Genomic DNA, 14,868 nt, shown 5'->3' on the forward strand with positions numbered 1-14,868 from the left:
AAATAATTGCAATCGGACGAGAATTAGAACAATTTCAAAATCACAGCAACTAGCCTAAAAAACATTTAAAATTATTTTGAGCTCTCTTTTTCACTAATGTAACCAGTTTTTTACTTTTTGGAGCAATGTGGTCTGTGTCATTAGTGTCCAGATCAAATCTCAAGATACACCTATCTGAATATCGTCTGATTCTGTTCCGGCAGCACTGCTCCACACGCCGCCGACAGTGAAAGGAGATCAACATGACAGCAGACGACGTCAAATTAAAGAACGTTAATCGATAACACGAGGAGTGGAATGTGTATTGCTAATAGAGGACGGAAAATTTATATCGTATATTCGCTTTGAAAATTTGTGCACTCAGACTTCATATGAAGTGAACGATATTCCTAGTGACTAGTTCAAGTCATTAAGAAGTCGAAAATTATATAATACGTGGAATATTATGAGATGGTAATAGGTGAGAGTTGTTATATTGCGAATTAGGTTAGAACGCTGTTAGCTAATTATGACATCATCACTTAGATATTCGATTGCATTGAAAGTTACGTTGCACAAAGGCAGGTGCAACCTTCAGGGCCATCGGACAGGTATCCAATAGCCGGTCCAGTCAAGGTAATATTTGAGAAGAAGAGCTATACTTAACTTTCCTTTGAAGATGACGTAGGACTACTCTTACGCCTTCATAACTGATAACGCCGAAATTATTGTGTTCATTAATAGGCATCTGAAAAGACCGCGATTGTAGCGACACTTAGGTTCGGAAAAACGGGGACAATCAGGGAAGGACCAAATGTAAGATTGATTAGCACATACCCCAAGAATTATAAATAAAAGTATGAATTTTTTCTAGCTTTGAGCTGCACGTAAAAAAAGCTGCTACAAGGAATCTTCATTCAACCTGTATCCGAACATCCTCAAAGATTTGCAGTCATCATGCTACATACGGAAGACGGGCACGACTGTGAGTCGTGCGAACGGCCTAATTCAGCAGCCGACATGGTACAGTGCGAGAATTGTGAGCTGTGGTATCATCAAGATTGTGCTGGAGTGTCACCTGGAGTAGAAGATCGCCAATGGCACTGTTTAAAGTGTCCCGCAGTTGGTACATCGGAGACTGTATTGAATTGCACACCAAAAAAGTCTGAGAAAAAACTGGAACAAGCGGCAAAATCGACGAGAACCAGTACTTCCAGCTCCCGCGCTAGAGCGCAGCTGGCGTTAGAGCGATTGAAAGCGGAACACGAACTGGAAGAGAAAAAGTTTGCAAATGAGAAAAGGAAGATGGAATTAGAAATGGAGCAGCGGAAACTGGAGATGGAACAAAAGTTCCTGAAGCTGAAGTTTAATCTGGAAGAGCAGCTTGTAGAAAGCGATATGGAGTCTCACTACACGGCTCCGAGTAGTTCAGCCAAGGCTCGGGCATGGGTGGAACAGCAAAGGGAATTGATGATGAAGAAAAAAGTCAAAGAACATATAATTCACGAGCAAGAGGAGCAACACGATGAGGCCAACGACAAGGGCAATGAAGCAGCAGGAGAGCCGCATTCTGACGCGAAGAAAATTAAACCGGCGTCAAAACTAGCCACGGAAGTGAATCAGAAAGCAACGATTGGTGAAAGAGAAGATGAAACAAATCGAAACACAAATAAACCTCAACCAAATGGACAACCAACAGCGAATCAACTGGCAGCGCGGCACTTGTGGCCAAAAAACCTTCCGACATTTTCAGGGGACCCTGAAGAATGGCCAATTTTTTATAGCAGTTTCGTGGATTCAACTGCTGCCTGCGGATATTCGTCGGTCGAAAACATCGTTCGCTTAAGAGACTGCCTACAAGGTCAGGCGCGTAATGCGGTGTTGACAAAGCTGATGTTTCCAAATGCTGTTGACTCAGTAATGGATACACTTCGAAAGTTGTACGGGCGGCCAGAACTGTTGGTGAAAAACCTGCTAGGCAAAGTTCGCCAAATGGAAGCACCAAAACCGGAACGTCTCGACAGCTTGGTTAACTTTGGTATGGCGGTCCAACAACTGTGTGACCATCTCGAGGCAGCGAACCTGCGGTCTCACATGATGAACCCTACGCTCCTGGAAGAGCTTGTCGATAAGTTGCCAGCTGTGAACAAAATGGATTGGGTGCGACACAAGCGAGAGTTTGAAGAGCCAACGTTGAAAGAATTTGGTGAATTCATGAATCGTCTAGCTATGGACGCAAGTGAGGTGACTACTCTTGTACAACTGAAGAAAGAAGATCTACATTTAGAAAAGGCGAAACTGAAGGCTCATGTTAACGTCCACAACGAGAGCACCAATGCCATGGAGAAACGTACATCTCGCACCCCATGTCCAATCTGTTCTAGAGTAGATCATAGAGTGAGAAATTGTGATCGATTTCGCAAGATGTGCCCGGAAATGCGCATGGAAGCAGTGGAGAAAAACAAACTCTGCCGAGTTTGCCTATACGATCACGGTAATTGGGAGTGCAAGTCCAAATTGCGGTGTGATGTGGGGAACTGTCAAGGACGACACCACCCCTTACTTCATCGGGATGAAACTCCAACGGAGGTGCATGTGGAATGCAAGACCCATAAAATATGTTCGAAAAAGGTGTTGTTTCGTGTTGTCCCAGTCACGCTATACTGTGGTTCAATAAGTCTAGATACCTTTGCCTTTCTCGACGAAGGCTCATCGCATACCTTGATTGACTCAAGCGTGACCCGCCATCTTGGAGTGCAAGGAATTCCGGAGCCGTTACAACTATCGTGGACTTCAAATGTGGTTCGAAAAGAAAGTCTATCACAACGAGTGGATTTGATGATCTCTGCGCGAGGAGGACAAGAGCGGTACAAACTTTTAGCAGCACACACGGTGGATTCGCTAAGTTTACCAAAACAAAACTTGCAGCTCGACATGCTGACCAAACAATTCAAGCACCTTGTGGACGTTCCAGTAACAGCTTTCCAACAAGCCGATCCAAAGCTACTTATCGGGTTATTGAATCTTGATCTGCTTGCGCCAATCGAGTACCGTATAGGACAACCAGGCGAGCCTATTGCTGTTAGAAGCGTGCTTGGCTGGACTGTTTATGGGCCCTGTGAATTGAATCAACCCTCCCGTCCATTCCTTGGAGTACATAACCGTGAATTGGATACCGAATTGGAACTCAATGAAATGATTCGACAACAATTTATATTAGACAGTGCCGGAATCAGTTCGTCCCAGCTGCCGGAAGCCGCCGAGGTGACACGTGCGCGGAAGATCCTTGAGGAGACAACGGTTCGTGAAAATGGTAGATTCGTCACCGGACTATTGTGGAAAAATGAAAACTTCCGTTTTCCAGACAGTTTACCAATGGCAACCAAAAGACTGAAAAGTCTAGAAGCTAAACTTGCCAAAGACTCCGATCTGTGCAACAACGTTTATCAACAGATTCACGAATATGTTGACAATGGTTTTGCACATAAAGCGACGCCAAAGGAATTACAATCGGCAGACCCTGACCGTGTTTGGTATCTTCCGCTAAATGTGGTCGCTCATCCAAGGAAACCCAACAAAAAGCGACTTGTATGGGACGCAGCGGCGAAAGTGAATGGAGTGTCCCTCAATTCCCAACTGCTGAAGGGACCTGACTTGCTAGCACAATTACCTGGAGTAATTTGTAAGTTTCGTGAAAGACGCATTGCTTTCGGAGGTGATATCGAAAAAATGTTTCACCAAATTCGAATCAAACCCGAGGACACTCATTCGCAACGGTTTCTGTTCCGATTCAATACGAAGCAATCGCCTGATGTCTACATCATGGATGTGGCAACATTTGGCGCGGCATGCTCACCGTGCTCTGCGCAGCACGTAATGCATCTAAATGCGGATGAGCATTCCTTAGAGTTTCCAACAGCAGCAGCAGCAATCAAGGAGAAAACATATATGGATGATTACTTCGACAGCAACAGCAACAGCACCGAATTCTTGCAAAATCTAAATGACTCATCTGAGCTACAATTGCTACCTATCGACTGTAGTAAGGAAATGAATCAACGCGTGCTTGGAATAGTGTGGGACTCTGAAAAAGACATTTTTGTGTTCTCTACAACTTGGCACTCTGATCTGGCTCCGTATGTGTTTGACGACACGCGACCAACGAAACGTATAGCACTACGGATCATAATGAGCCTATTCGATCCCTTGGGATTACTTGCGCCGTTCCTGATCCACGGTCGTATATTCATCCAAAATCTGTGGCGTCTTGGACTCGATTGGGATAGTTTAGTTAGCGACGCAGAGTATGAGAAGTGGCGACGTTGGATCAATCTGCTTCCAGGAATATGTGGTCTAGAAATTCCACGATGCTATTTTGCTAATGCACAACCAAGTTCATATGGATCGCTACAGTTGCATATATTTACTGATGCCAGCGAGTCTGCCTATGGATGTGCAGCATATTTTCGAATCGTTGCCGATGGTAAAGTCCAATGTGCGCTGGTAATGGCGAAAAGTAAAGTCGCTCCTTTAAAGTGTAAGTCTATTCCACGATTAGAGTTAGAAGCTGCGCTGCTAGGAGCCCGAATGTTACACACTATTTGCGAAAATCATACGCTGCCTATTTCTGAGAAATATATCCATACAGACGCTGAGGTTGTGTTGGCGTGGATTGGCTCACAACATCGAAACTATAAGCAGTTTGTAGCATACCGAGTTGGAGAAATTCTTTCTTTGACTGAGCCGAGAATCTGGCGACATGTGCCGTCAAAGGAAAATTTAGCTGACTGTCTGACTAAGTGGAGCAAAGACACAGCACCTGACTCAAATGCAAGATGGTTTACAGGAAAATCATTCCTTTTTTCTCCATTGGAAAGCTGGCCAGAACAAAAACGCGTCGCAGAAACTACCGAGGAATTGAGAGTTCATCTTCTTCTGCACCACATTGTATTGCCAAAATGCGTAGTTGATGTCGGGCGATTCTCAAAGTGGAACAAGTTGGTACGAACCGTGGCGCTCGTGGGCCGTTACTTATCAAACCTTAACCAGCGTGTAAAAGGACTTCCGATTGAAACATTGAAAGCTACTAAATCACAACGAAAGCTTGCAAAAATTACACTCCCAGCCGTTGTTATACCTCTTCGTCAACATGAATACCAACGAGCGGAACAGTACCTGTATTGTGTAGCACAGAATGAGGAATACCCCGATGAAACCAAAACGCTGTTGAATAATAGAGAAGATCCACATCCAGCTAAATGGGTGTGTCTTGAAAAGTCTAGCCCGCTGTTCAGATTGACGCCCTTCGCCGATGAATCTGGTGTTATCAGAGTAGAAGGACGGACGGCTAATGCAAGTTACGCGACGTTTGACGCTAGATTCCCTGTTATTATGCCGAAAAATCACCCGATCACATGGTTGCTGCTGAATAATTATCACTGCCGCTACGGACACGCAAACCGTGAAACGGTGGTCAACGAGGTCCGCCAACGATTCCACATATTCAACTTACGTTCAGCCGTAAATAAGGTGATGGCCAACTGTCAGCATTGCAGAGTGAAAAAGTGCCAGCCACAGCTTCCTCGAATGGCTCCACTTCCTGAAGAGCGTCTCACCCCGTTTATTCGACCATTCAGCTATGTGGGTGTTGATTACATGGGTCCACTGGAAGTCGCCGTAGGACGTCGAAGAGAAAAACGATATGTTGCTGTTTTCACCTGTCTAGTCACACGGGCAGTTCATTTGGAGGTCGCTCACAACTTATCCACCGATTCCTGCATCATGGCCATACGGAGGTTCGTTCGCCGCAGAGGTTCGCCTATCGAGATATTTTCAGACAATGGAACAAACTTTGTCGGTGCTAGTAATGAATTAGCTGAGCAGATTGACAACATTAATAAAGAGTGCGCAGGCACCTTTACAGATGCACGCACAAAATGGACATTCAATCCACCCTCTGCCCCGCATATGGGGGGAGTATGGGAGCGAATGGTAAGGAGCGTGAAGGAAGCAATGAGGGCTCTAGACGACGGGCGCAAACTTAACGACGAAATCCTTCTAACTGTGCTATGTGAGGCAGAAGGATTCATCAACTCGCGTCCATTAACTTATATGCCGCAAACATCCACGGACAACGAAGCGCTCACCCCAAACCATTTTCTTCTGGGCAGCTCTTCTGGGGAACATGATCCATTGAGAATTCCAGTTGATTTGGCCCATGCGCTGCGGAGTAGTTACCAGAGGACACAATATTTGTCCGATGCACTATGGAACCGTTGGTTGAAGGAATACTTTCCTACATTGAACAGAAGATCCAAATGGTTCACCGATATGAAACCAGTAAAAATTGGTGATCTGGTTTACGTAACCGAAGGCAACAGACGTTCATGGCTCCGTGGAAAAGTGGAACAGGTGATCCTAGGAAGTGATGGCAGAGTGCGGCAAGCGATCGTCAGAACAGCTGGCGGCAGAGCACTCAAACGACCAGTCGTCAAGTTAGCAGTTTTGGAAGTAGCTGGAGGTGAACCCTGTGATGAACACATAGACCCTCACCATGGTTCACGGGGTGGGGGATGTTCCGGCAGCACTGCTCCACACGCCGCCGACAGTGAAAGGAGATCAACATGACAGCAGACGACGTCAAATTAAAGAACGTTAATCGATAACACGAGGAGTGGAATGTGTATTGCTAATAGAGGACGGAAAATTTATATCGTATATTCGCTTTGAAAATTTGTGCACTCAGACTTCATATGAAGTGAACGATATTCCTAGTGACTAGTTCAAGTCATTAAGAAGTCGAAAATTATATAATACGTGGAATATTATGAGATGGTAATAAGTGAGAGTTGTTATATTGCGAATTAGGTTAGAACGCTGTTAGCTAATTATGACATCATCACTTAGATATTCGATTGCATTGAAAGTTACGTTGCACAAAGGCAGGTGCAACCTTCAGGGCCATCGGACAGGTATCCAATAGCCGGTCCAGTCAAGGTAATATTTGAGAAGAAGAGCTATACTTAACTTTCCTTTGAAGATGACGTAGGACTACTCTTACGCCTTCATAACTGATAACGCCGAAATTATTGTGTTCATTAATAGGCATCTGAAAAGACCGCGATTGTAGCGACACTTAGGTTCGGAAAAACGGGGACAATCAGGGAAGGACCAAATGTAAGATTGATTAGCACATACCCCAAGAATTATAAATAAAAGTATGAATTTTTTCTAGCTTTGAGATGCACGTAAAAAAAGCTGCTACAAGGAATCTTCATTCAACCTGTATCCGAACAGATTCTAAAGCCATATCCGTACTCGTGAAGATTATTTCATTTCGTGCGACAATACGTTTTTTTTGAGGCAATTTATCAAAAAAAAAACACGTTCCAAAAATAACTCATTTCATGCAAAAAAAAAAAAGAAATTCGTTCAATAATCAAACCCTCATATTTTCTTAATTTTCAGCAAAAAAAATCGGAACTAGTATATCACGTGAAAGAATAGGATTTAATCTATAAGAGGAATCGACATTTTCATGAAATGTCAAGCGCCATTCAATTGCCAACTATTTCTAAGAGTGTTTATAATTATCGGAATGGTCTATATTTACATATGTTTGAACGTAATAATAAACAATTTTAATCGGGCGCTTTCGAACTTTCGTTCTCCTAACTCAATGCACGTCCGCACGTGCACGCGCCCCAAAACAGATAACACGCCAAAAGAACTACTTAAGCCTCTGGATGAGCCACCCGAGGGCACACAACTGAACAGCAACGCAGTTGGTCTAATCGGTGTTATATTAAAATGAATCGTCTGCATTCAATGGTCGCAATCGCGTTGTTCGCCTTACTTGGCGGCGTATTCGCCCGACATGACGCTGCGTTCAAAACGTTCAGCTCGACCAGCAACGAGTGCGCCAAATATCTGCACAACGATGGCAGTGGCGACTGCAATATTCACTGCGTGGGAGTGGCCGCGCATGTCTGGAACGACACGGTGGCCAAGTTCACACCGAATTACGCCAACTTCTTCGTTCCGGATGCGGAAGACAAATGCTACGAGAACCGTACCGATCGTTGCTTGGTGCATGTTGCCAGCACGGTTCCAGTTTTCGACAAGTGCGCTCGGGCCAATCAACTTGGGCAGTGCTACGTCGACCAGTACGGAGAGCTGCAAACCAACGTGCAGCAGTATGTCCCAAAGACCGACGTGCAGTACACCAGAGTTTTCCTGCAGTGCGCCTCCATCTTGGGTCTATCGAACCAGGACCTACAGGCCATGGTCGACCAAGGAGCTTACAAAGCTCCGGGATCCGCCTGCCTGCTGCGGTGCACATTGATCCGTATGGGACTGTACAGTGACAGCGCGGGAATAGACTTGCCTCTGGCCAGTCGGCAGTGCGGTCTGTACAACGCAACCGAAGACATCGGTAAGTGCCAAGCCAGGGTACAGGAAGAGGAATGCGACAAGTGCAAGCGGGCCCTTCGAATCGCAGATGAATGCCTCGGAATGCACTTCCATGTAAAACCGCTGGGAGAAACCTTCGCCGTGGAGCTGTATTCGTTCTATGCGTTCTGCAAGCGTTGCTTTACTGACTACGGACCTTTCTGGGAACTCGCCTGCCCCGCGTGTGTCTTTTACATTTACTATATTTGAAACTATTCGAGTTCGATGGGTAGCTCCAGCGGTGGCACTATCGTGCGATACTGGTTAAGCAGTTGCTGAAAGTTAATTAAATATGTGTTCTGTTTGCTGTCGATATTCATTTTAAATTGTAAATGCGTTTTTATTTATATAACTCTTTAACCGAGCAAATAAAAAAAGTTTTCAAATTATTTCGTAATGATAAGTGCGATTTAGAGAACTAAATAGTCACCTTAATTCGGGAAAAATCGATCATTTCCAGAAATAAGTGTAGTTGTTCAAATATTACGTTACGCGAAAAATGTTGTTTTTAAGAACCCCCACCCCCTTGTAACAATCCGTAACAATTTTCAGAACCACTCCCATCACTATGCGTAAAGCATAACAAAAGAAAAAGATCTTAATTTTGGTAGAATTTATAGGAGGGTGCAATAATAATTATCTATTGTATATTTCATGCTTTTTTGGAGATAATAAATATTTTTTGAAAAAAAATTAGTATTTTTCTCTATGCAAACAATTTGTTACGCGTAACAATGTTTCGATGGACGCCTAAGGGAAACTAAAATAATACTTCCGGAGGGAACTGGAGGTTGCTTCGTGGTAACTGCTGATTCCGATGCCATGTCCACTGCATGTGTGACCGATGAGACGAGTAGACTGCGATGAGCTTGAGTGCCAAAGGATAAAATTTATTTAATGTCTGCCTGTTCATTTATCTGTCAATTGGGGGATAGGACTGGATAGGACTATGATGAGCACCTCGCTATTTAAATACCTTAAAGAAGGGAAGTTAAGAGAAAATCAAATATTTTACCTGTTGTTTATATTCACCTTGAGTGCGAACCTTTTTGTATTCTCTTTTTGTACACGAACGCACAATAAAACTTATTTCGCCTAGAACGGTCGCGTGTTCTTTTATAGCTAATGGCCCGTTTACATATTCGCTAGTTCTAGCGGATAATGCACTATCCGACAATACTAGCGCGATAATAGCATAATGTAAACGCTTATAAGCGTGAACACTTCCTGTTTACATTGTGATAATGGCGCACTAGTATTGTCGGATAGTGCATTGTCCGCTAGAACTAGCGAATATGTAAACAGGCCATAACCGAAGCTCCGTATATTGTCTTGTTTTGCTCCAGTTCCGCGCACATGTTGGGATTTGCATCCTTCAGGTTATGTGCCCAGGCACCCGGGAGTGTATAATAGTGAAGTGTTTCGGCGGAAAGCTATTTTTCCTGGAGGAGCCGGTGTTGGATTCCCGAAGACATTTTTTGCGCGACGCGGTGGTAGCTATAGTGCGGTAGTGTAAACAAGATGTCCGACGGGTGGAAAGCAACGTTTGCCAAGCTCGGCAACGGGAATTATGCCTCATGGAAGTTCCGCATGCGTTCTTTGCTGGAACGAGGATCACTCTAACTTTCACCTAGTCAGTGACTGAGTAAAATTGTATTGCCGTCTCTCTTCTTTCCACGGAAATTTTATCAATTTCCGTCAAAAGCAGGATCACTCATAGTTTTGAGTTGTCCTGCTTTTGACGGAAATTGAGTAAATTTTCCATGGGATAGAAAGAGAGAACAATACATTTTTACTCAGTCACTGAGTAGGTGAAAGTTAGCGTGATCCTCTCGTTCCAGCAAAGAACGCATGCGGAACTTCCATGAGGCATAATTACCGTTGCTGAGCTTGGCAAACGTTGCCTTCCACCCGTCGGACATCTTGTTTGCACTACCGCACTATAGCTACCACCGCGTCGCGCAAAAAATGTCTTCGGGAATGAATTGGACGACGAATATGACGACTGGAAGAAAAGGCACATTATCAACTTCGATTTGTGAAAAAGTGTGAAAAGGCTCACCAAATGTGGGAAAATTTACGAGTGTATCATGAGAAGGCAACCATCGGAAATCCGGCTATGTTATTGCAACAGTTGTGCTCGAAAAATTTGTGCGAGGGCGGTGATGTCGAGGAACATCTCGAAGAGTGTTTATTTGAGCGCCTAAACAATGCGGGAGTGGAATTAAGTGAACTGTTGAGAATAATTATGATGCTGCGTAGCCTGCCATCATCGTACAATAGTTTTGTGACGTCGTTGGAAAATCGGCCGCAGACGGATCTCACAATGGATCTAGTGGTAGCTTGTTTGCGTGACGAGTATCAAGTTAGGTCACAGTGAATACATCAACGGCAGCGAGAAAGCATTGAAGGTTTTCGAAAAAGGAAAAAGTGAGAAGAAGTGTTTCTACTGTTCGAAACCCGGACATTTTAAGAAAAACTGCCGTAAATTTGTCGCGGATAAGGGCGGTGAATGTGGAGGAGATTCGCGTAAATGTCGAGTGAAAATCACAGCAAAAAGAAAGCAAAACAAGTCCAAGCGGCAAGGGTCGGTAGTACCTAGTCGATCGAAGCAAGTGGTTGCGGATGACGTCGTTTGTGGTGCCGTGTGCTTTTTGGCCGGTAACGTTATTCCGAGCGCATGGACGATCGGCAATGGCTGTACATGCCATATGACGAACGACCGCGATTTTTTCAAGGAATTCAAACGTGGCATCGCCGTGGATGTGACGCTTGCGGACGGAACGAAAACCAAACCAATCAGAATTGGAAGAGGCGTTGTTATGGGCGTGAATTCTAAGGGCCAACGTGTGGCAATTACATTGGATAATGTGCTGTTGGTTCCGTCGTTGGAAGGTAATTTGGTATTACATATTTGAACGCAACGAAGTATTGGCGACTAAAATTCGGAATAATGAATAAAGAATAAAGGATAAAGAATAAAAAAATAAAAGAATAAAGAATAAATAATAAAGAATTAAGGATAAAGAATAAAGAATAGAAAGTAAAGAATAAGAAATAAAGAATAAAGAATAAAGAATAAAAGAATAAAAAATAAAAAATAAAGGATAAATAACAAAGAAAAAAGAATGAAGAATAAAGAATAAAGAATAAAGAATAAAGAATAAAGAATAAAGAATAAAGAATAAAGAATAAAGAATAAAGAATAAAGAATAAAGAATAAAGAATAAAGAATAAAGAATAAAGAATAAAGAATAAAGAATAAAGAATAAAGAATAAAGAATAAAGAATAAAGAATAAAGAATAAAGAATAAAGAATAAAGAATAAAGAATAAAGAATAAAGAATAAAGAATAAAGAATAAAGAATAAAGAATAAAGAATAAAGAATAAAGAATAAAGAATAAAGAATAAAGAATAAAGAATAAAGAATAAAGAATAAAGAATAAAGAATAAAGAATAAAGAATAAAGAATAAAGAATAAAGAATAAAGAATAAAGAATAAAGAATAAAGAATAAAGAATAAAGAATAAAGAATAAAGAATAAAGAATAAAGAATAAAGAGTAAAGAATAAAGAATAAAAAAAAATTGCACAGAAAAGAAGGAAGGAGGAAAGAAAGGAAAGAAGAAGGAAGTGAAGAGAAAAAAGAAGAATAGAAGAAGGAGGATGGAAAACGTAAGATAAAGATGGAAGAAGGAATAATAATGAAGCAAGAAGTAACAAGGAACAAGGAAGACAGAAGAAAGAAGAAAATGGAAGAAGGGAAAGAGAAGACGGAAGAAGGGAGAAGGAAAAAGATGAAAGAAAAAGGAAAATTATAGAAGAAAGAAGAAGGAAAAAGTAAGATAAATATGTAAGAAGGAATAATGGGGAAGCCAGAAGAAACAAAGAAGAAGGAAGACAGAAGAAGGAAGGCTAAGGGTGGAAGAATGAAGAAGAAAGACAGAAGAAGAACAAGAATGAAGAAAAAGAAAAGGAATAAAGTAAAAGAAAGAAGAAGAAAAAAGGGAAAAAGAAAGGAAAATGAAGGAGGAAGAAAACAGGACGAAAGAAGAAAGAAAGATAAAGAAACGAGGGACAAGGAAGAAGGAAGAAAAAGACGAAGAAGATGAAAAGACGAAGAATGATGAAAGAACGAAAAGGAAAAAGGTTGAAAGAAGAAAGAAAGAAGAAGGAAGAAGGTAGAATGGAAAAATAGAGAAAAAAGAATAAGAAAAAAGGAAGAAGAAACTAGGAACAGGAAGAAGGTAGAGGAAAGAAGACAAAAAGGGAGGAAAAGCAAGAAAATAAAAGAAGGAATAAAGAAGAAGAAAAACGAAGAAAAAGAAAGAGAAAAAAAGGAAAAATTTAGAAAGCAAAAGGAATGAATGAAGAAGGAACAAGAAGAATAAAGAAAAATTAAAGAAGAAGAAATCAGAAAAAATGATGTAGGAAAAAGAAATGAGAAACAAGGAAGGTAGAAGAGGGAAGAGCTAAATCGGAACAAGGAAGGAGGAATTAAGAAGAAAGAACTATGGAGAAAAAACTAAGAAGAAAGGTAGAACGAAGAAAGAAGAAAGGAACAGAAAAAGGGAATTAGGAAGGGTTACAGAAGAAAAAAGGAAAAAAATGAAAAAAAAAATAATAAAAACCCAGATTAATCCACCTAGCGGTGATGGTGCCTTTCTCGACCTTCGTAAAATGTGTTTGCTTGAAAGTAGATGAGCTAGTAGCTAAGAGTAAAAAAGAAAAACTTCTTGGCCGGAAAAACTTGAAAATCGGATTATTTCAAGCAAAGATATTGTAGATCCAGTTGAAAACGCGGGATCTCGGTTCGGTTTTCAACTTGATCTACAATATGCTAATAAGAATTTCGACATTTTTTTTCCTTTTCCAATCTTTTTGATGTACATACCCCTGTTTTATTTTACCCAGTTATATATTTTAAGGATATCACATTTGGATGTTTGTTAAACTGAAGCTCTGACTACACAAAAAGAAAACGAAAATGTCATTCCCATCGAGCGAGCGAAGGGCAATATTTGTTATGATATAAATCTCATGACCGTTCTTCTGCCAAACTCCCGTATGAAGAGGGAGGAAGTGTATCAGTGTGGAAGCATCCGATAGTTCGTTTTCGGAGAGAAATTATAGCCTTTCGGTACAACTTTGTAGCACAAGAAAGGCAAAAAGTATTTTGGCCATATTTTCTAAGGTAATAGTCCAAGCTGGCCAATTTTCAATAGAAAATAATAGAATAGGATTCCGCGTCCAATGCAATTTGTTATGAGTAAATCGATTGAGGGTAAGTGCATTAAAAATGAGCTAGACTTTTTTACGCGCTTTTTTATACCATAAAGCATTTTGGCCATAATTTTTGTGCCCATAGTCCGATCTTCCAAATTTTCAATAGAAAACAAAACGACAGGATCCCGCGTCGAATGGAATTTGTTGCAAGTAAATCGGTTGAGGATAAGTACCAAAAAAGTGAGCTAAACTTTTTGCACTTTTGGTGCGTGCACACACATACTTACACACACAGAGACATCATCTCAGTTCATCGAGCTGAGTCGATTGGTATATAACACTATGGGTCTCCAGGTCTTCTGTAAAAGTTTGGTTTTGGAGCGAACATATAGCCTTTTTGTATACTTTGTAAACAAAAGGCAAAAATGGTGTTTCGGCCATAACTTCTGATCCCATATTTCGATCTGGCCAAATTTCTATAGGAAACAATGGGACAGGAATCTGCGTCGAATGCAACTTGTTGCGTGTAAATCGATCAAGGTTAGGTGTCCGAAAAATAGGTGACATTTTTCTTTTCTGATTTTTCTATTAAAAAAAGGTGGTTTGGCCATAACTTCTGATCTCATAGTTCAATTTTCAATACGCAACAATGGGAGAGGATTCTGCGTCGAGTGCAATTTGTTGCGAGCAAATCAGTTGAGGATAAGTGCCCGAAAATGAGTGACATTTTTACGCGATATTTACGTATAAATTTGTATTTTGGCCATAACTTCCGATCCCATAGTCCGACCTGGCCAATTTTCAATAGGAAACAATGGGAAAGGATTCTGCGTCGAATGCAATTTGTTGCGAGCAAATTGGTTGAGGATAAGTGCCCGAAAAATGAGTGACATTTTTTACGCGATATTTACGTATAAATTTGTATTTTGGCCATAACTTCCAATCCCATAGTCCGACGTGGCCAATTTTCAATAAGAAACAATGGGAAAGGATTCTGCGTCGAATGCAATTTGTTACGAACAAATCGGTTGAGGATAAGTGCCCGAAAAATGAGAGATATTTTTTACGCAATATTTACGTATAAACTTGTATTTTGACCATAACTTCCAATCCCATAGTCCGACGTGGCCAATTTTCAATAGGAAACAATGAGAAAGGATTCTGCGTCGAATGCAATTTGTTGCGAGCAAATCGGTTGAGGATAAGTGCCCG

At 41.5% G+C, this 14,868-nt stretch overlaps 1 protein-coding gene and 1 long non-coding RNA gene across 2 annotated transcripts; both read left to right on the forward strand.

The window, feature by feature from the left end:
- The first annotated feature begins 204 nt into the window (after positions 1 to 204).
- On the forward strand, positions 205 to 1,124 carry LOC134204565 (uncharacterized). Its single transcript, XR_009977895.1, has 3 exons — positions 205 to 460; positions 526 to 615; positions 724 to 1,124. It is a non-coding gene; the product is annotated as an uncharacterized LOC134204565 (long non-coding RNA).
- A 6,664-nt stretch (positions 1,125 to 7,788) lies between these two features.
- On the forward strand, positions 7,789 to 8,640 carry LOC134204567 (general odorant-binding protein 45-like). Its single transcript, XM_062679374.1, has one exon. The coding sequence runs from the start codon at positions 7,789 to 7,791 to the stop codon at positions 8,638 to 8,640; it is 852 nt and encodes a 283-aa protein (XP_062535358.1).
- Positions 8,641 to 14,868: the final 6,228 nt, after the last annotated feature.

Source organism: Armigeres subalbatus, unplaced genomic scaffold (genome assembly GCF_024139115.2).
Source record: "Armigeres subalbatus isolate Guangzhou_Male unplaced genomic scaffold, GZ_Asu_2 Contig701, whole genome shotgun sequence".
Classification (NCBI taxonomy): domain Eukaryota; kingdom Metazoa; phylum Arthropoda; class Insecta; order Diptera; family Culicidae; genus Armigeres; species Armigeres subalbatus.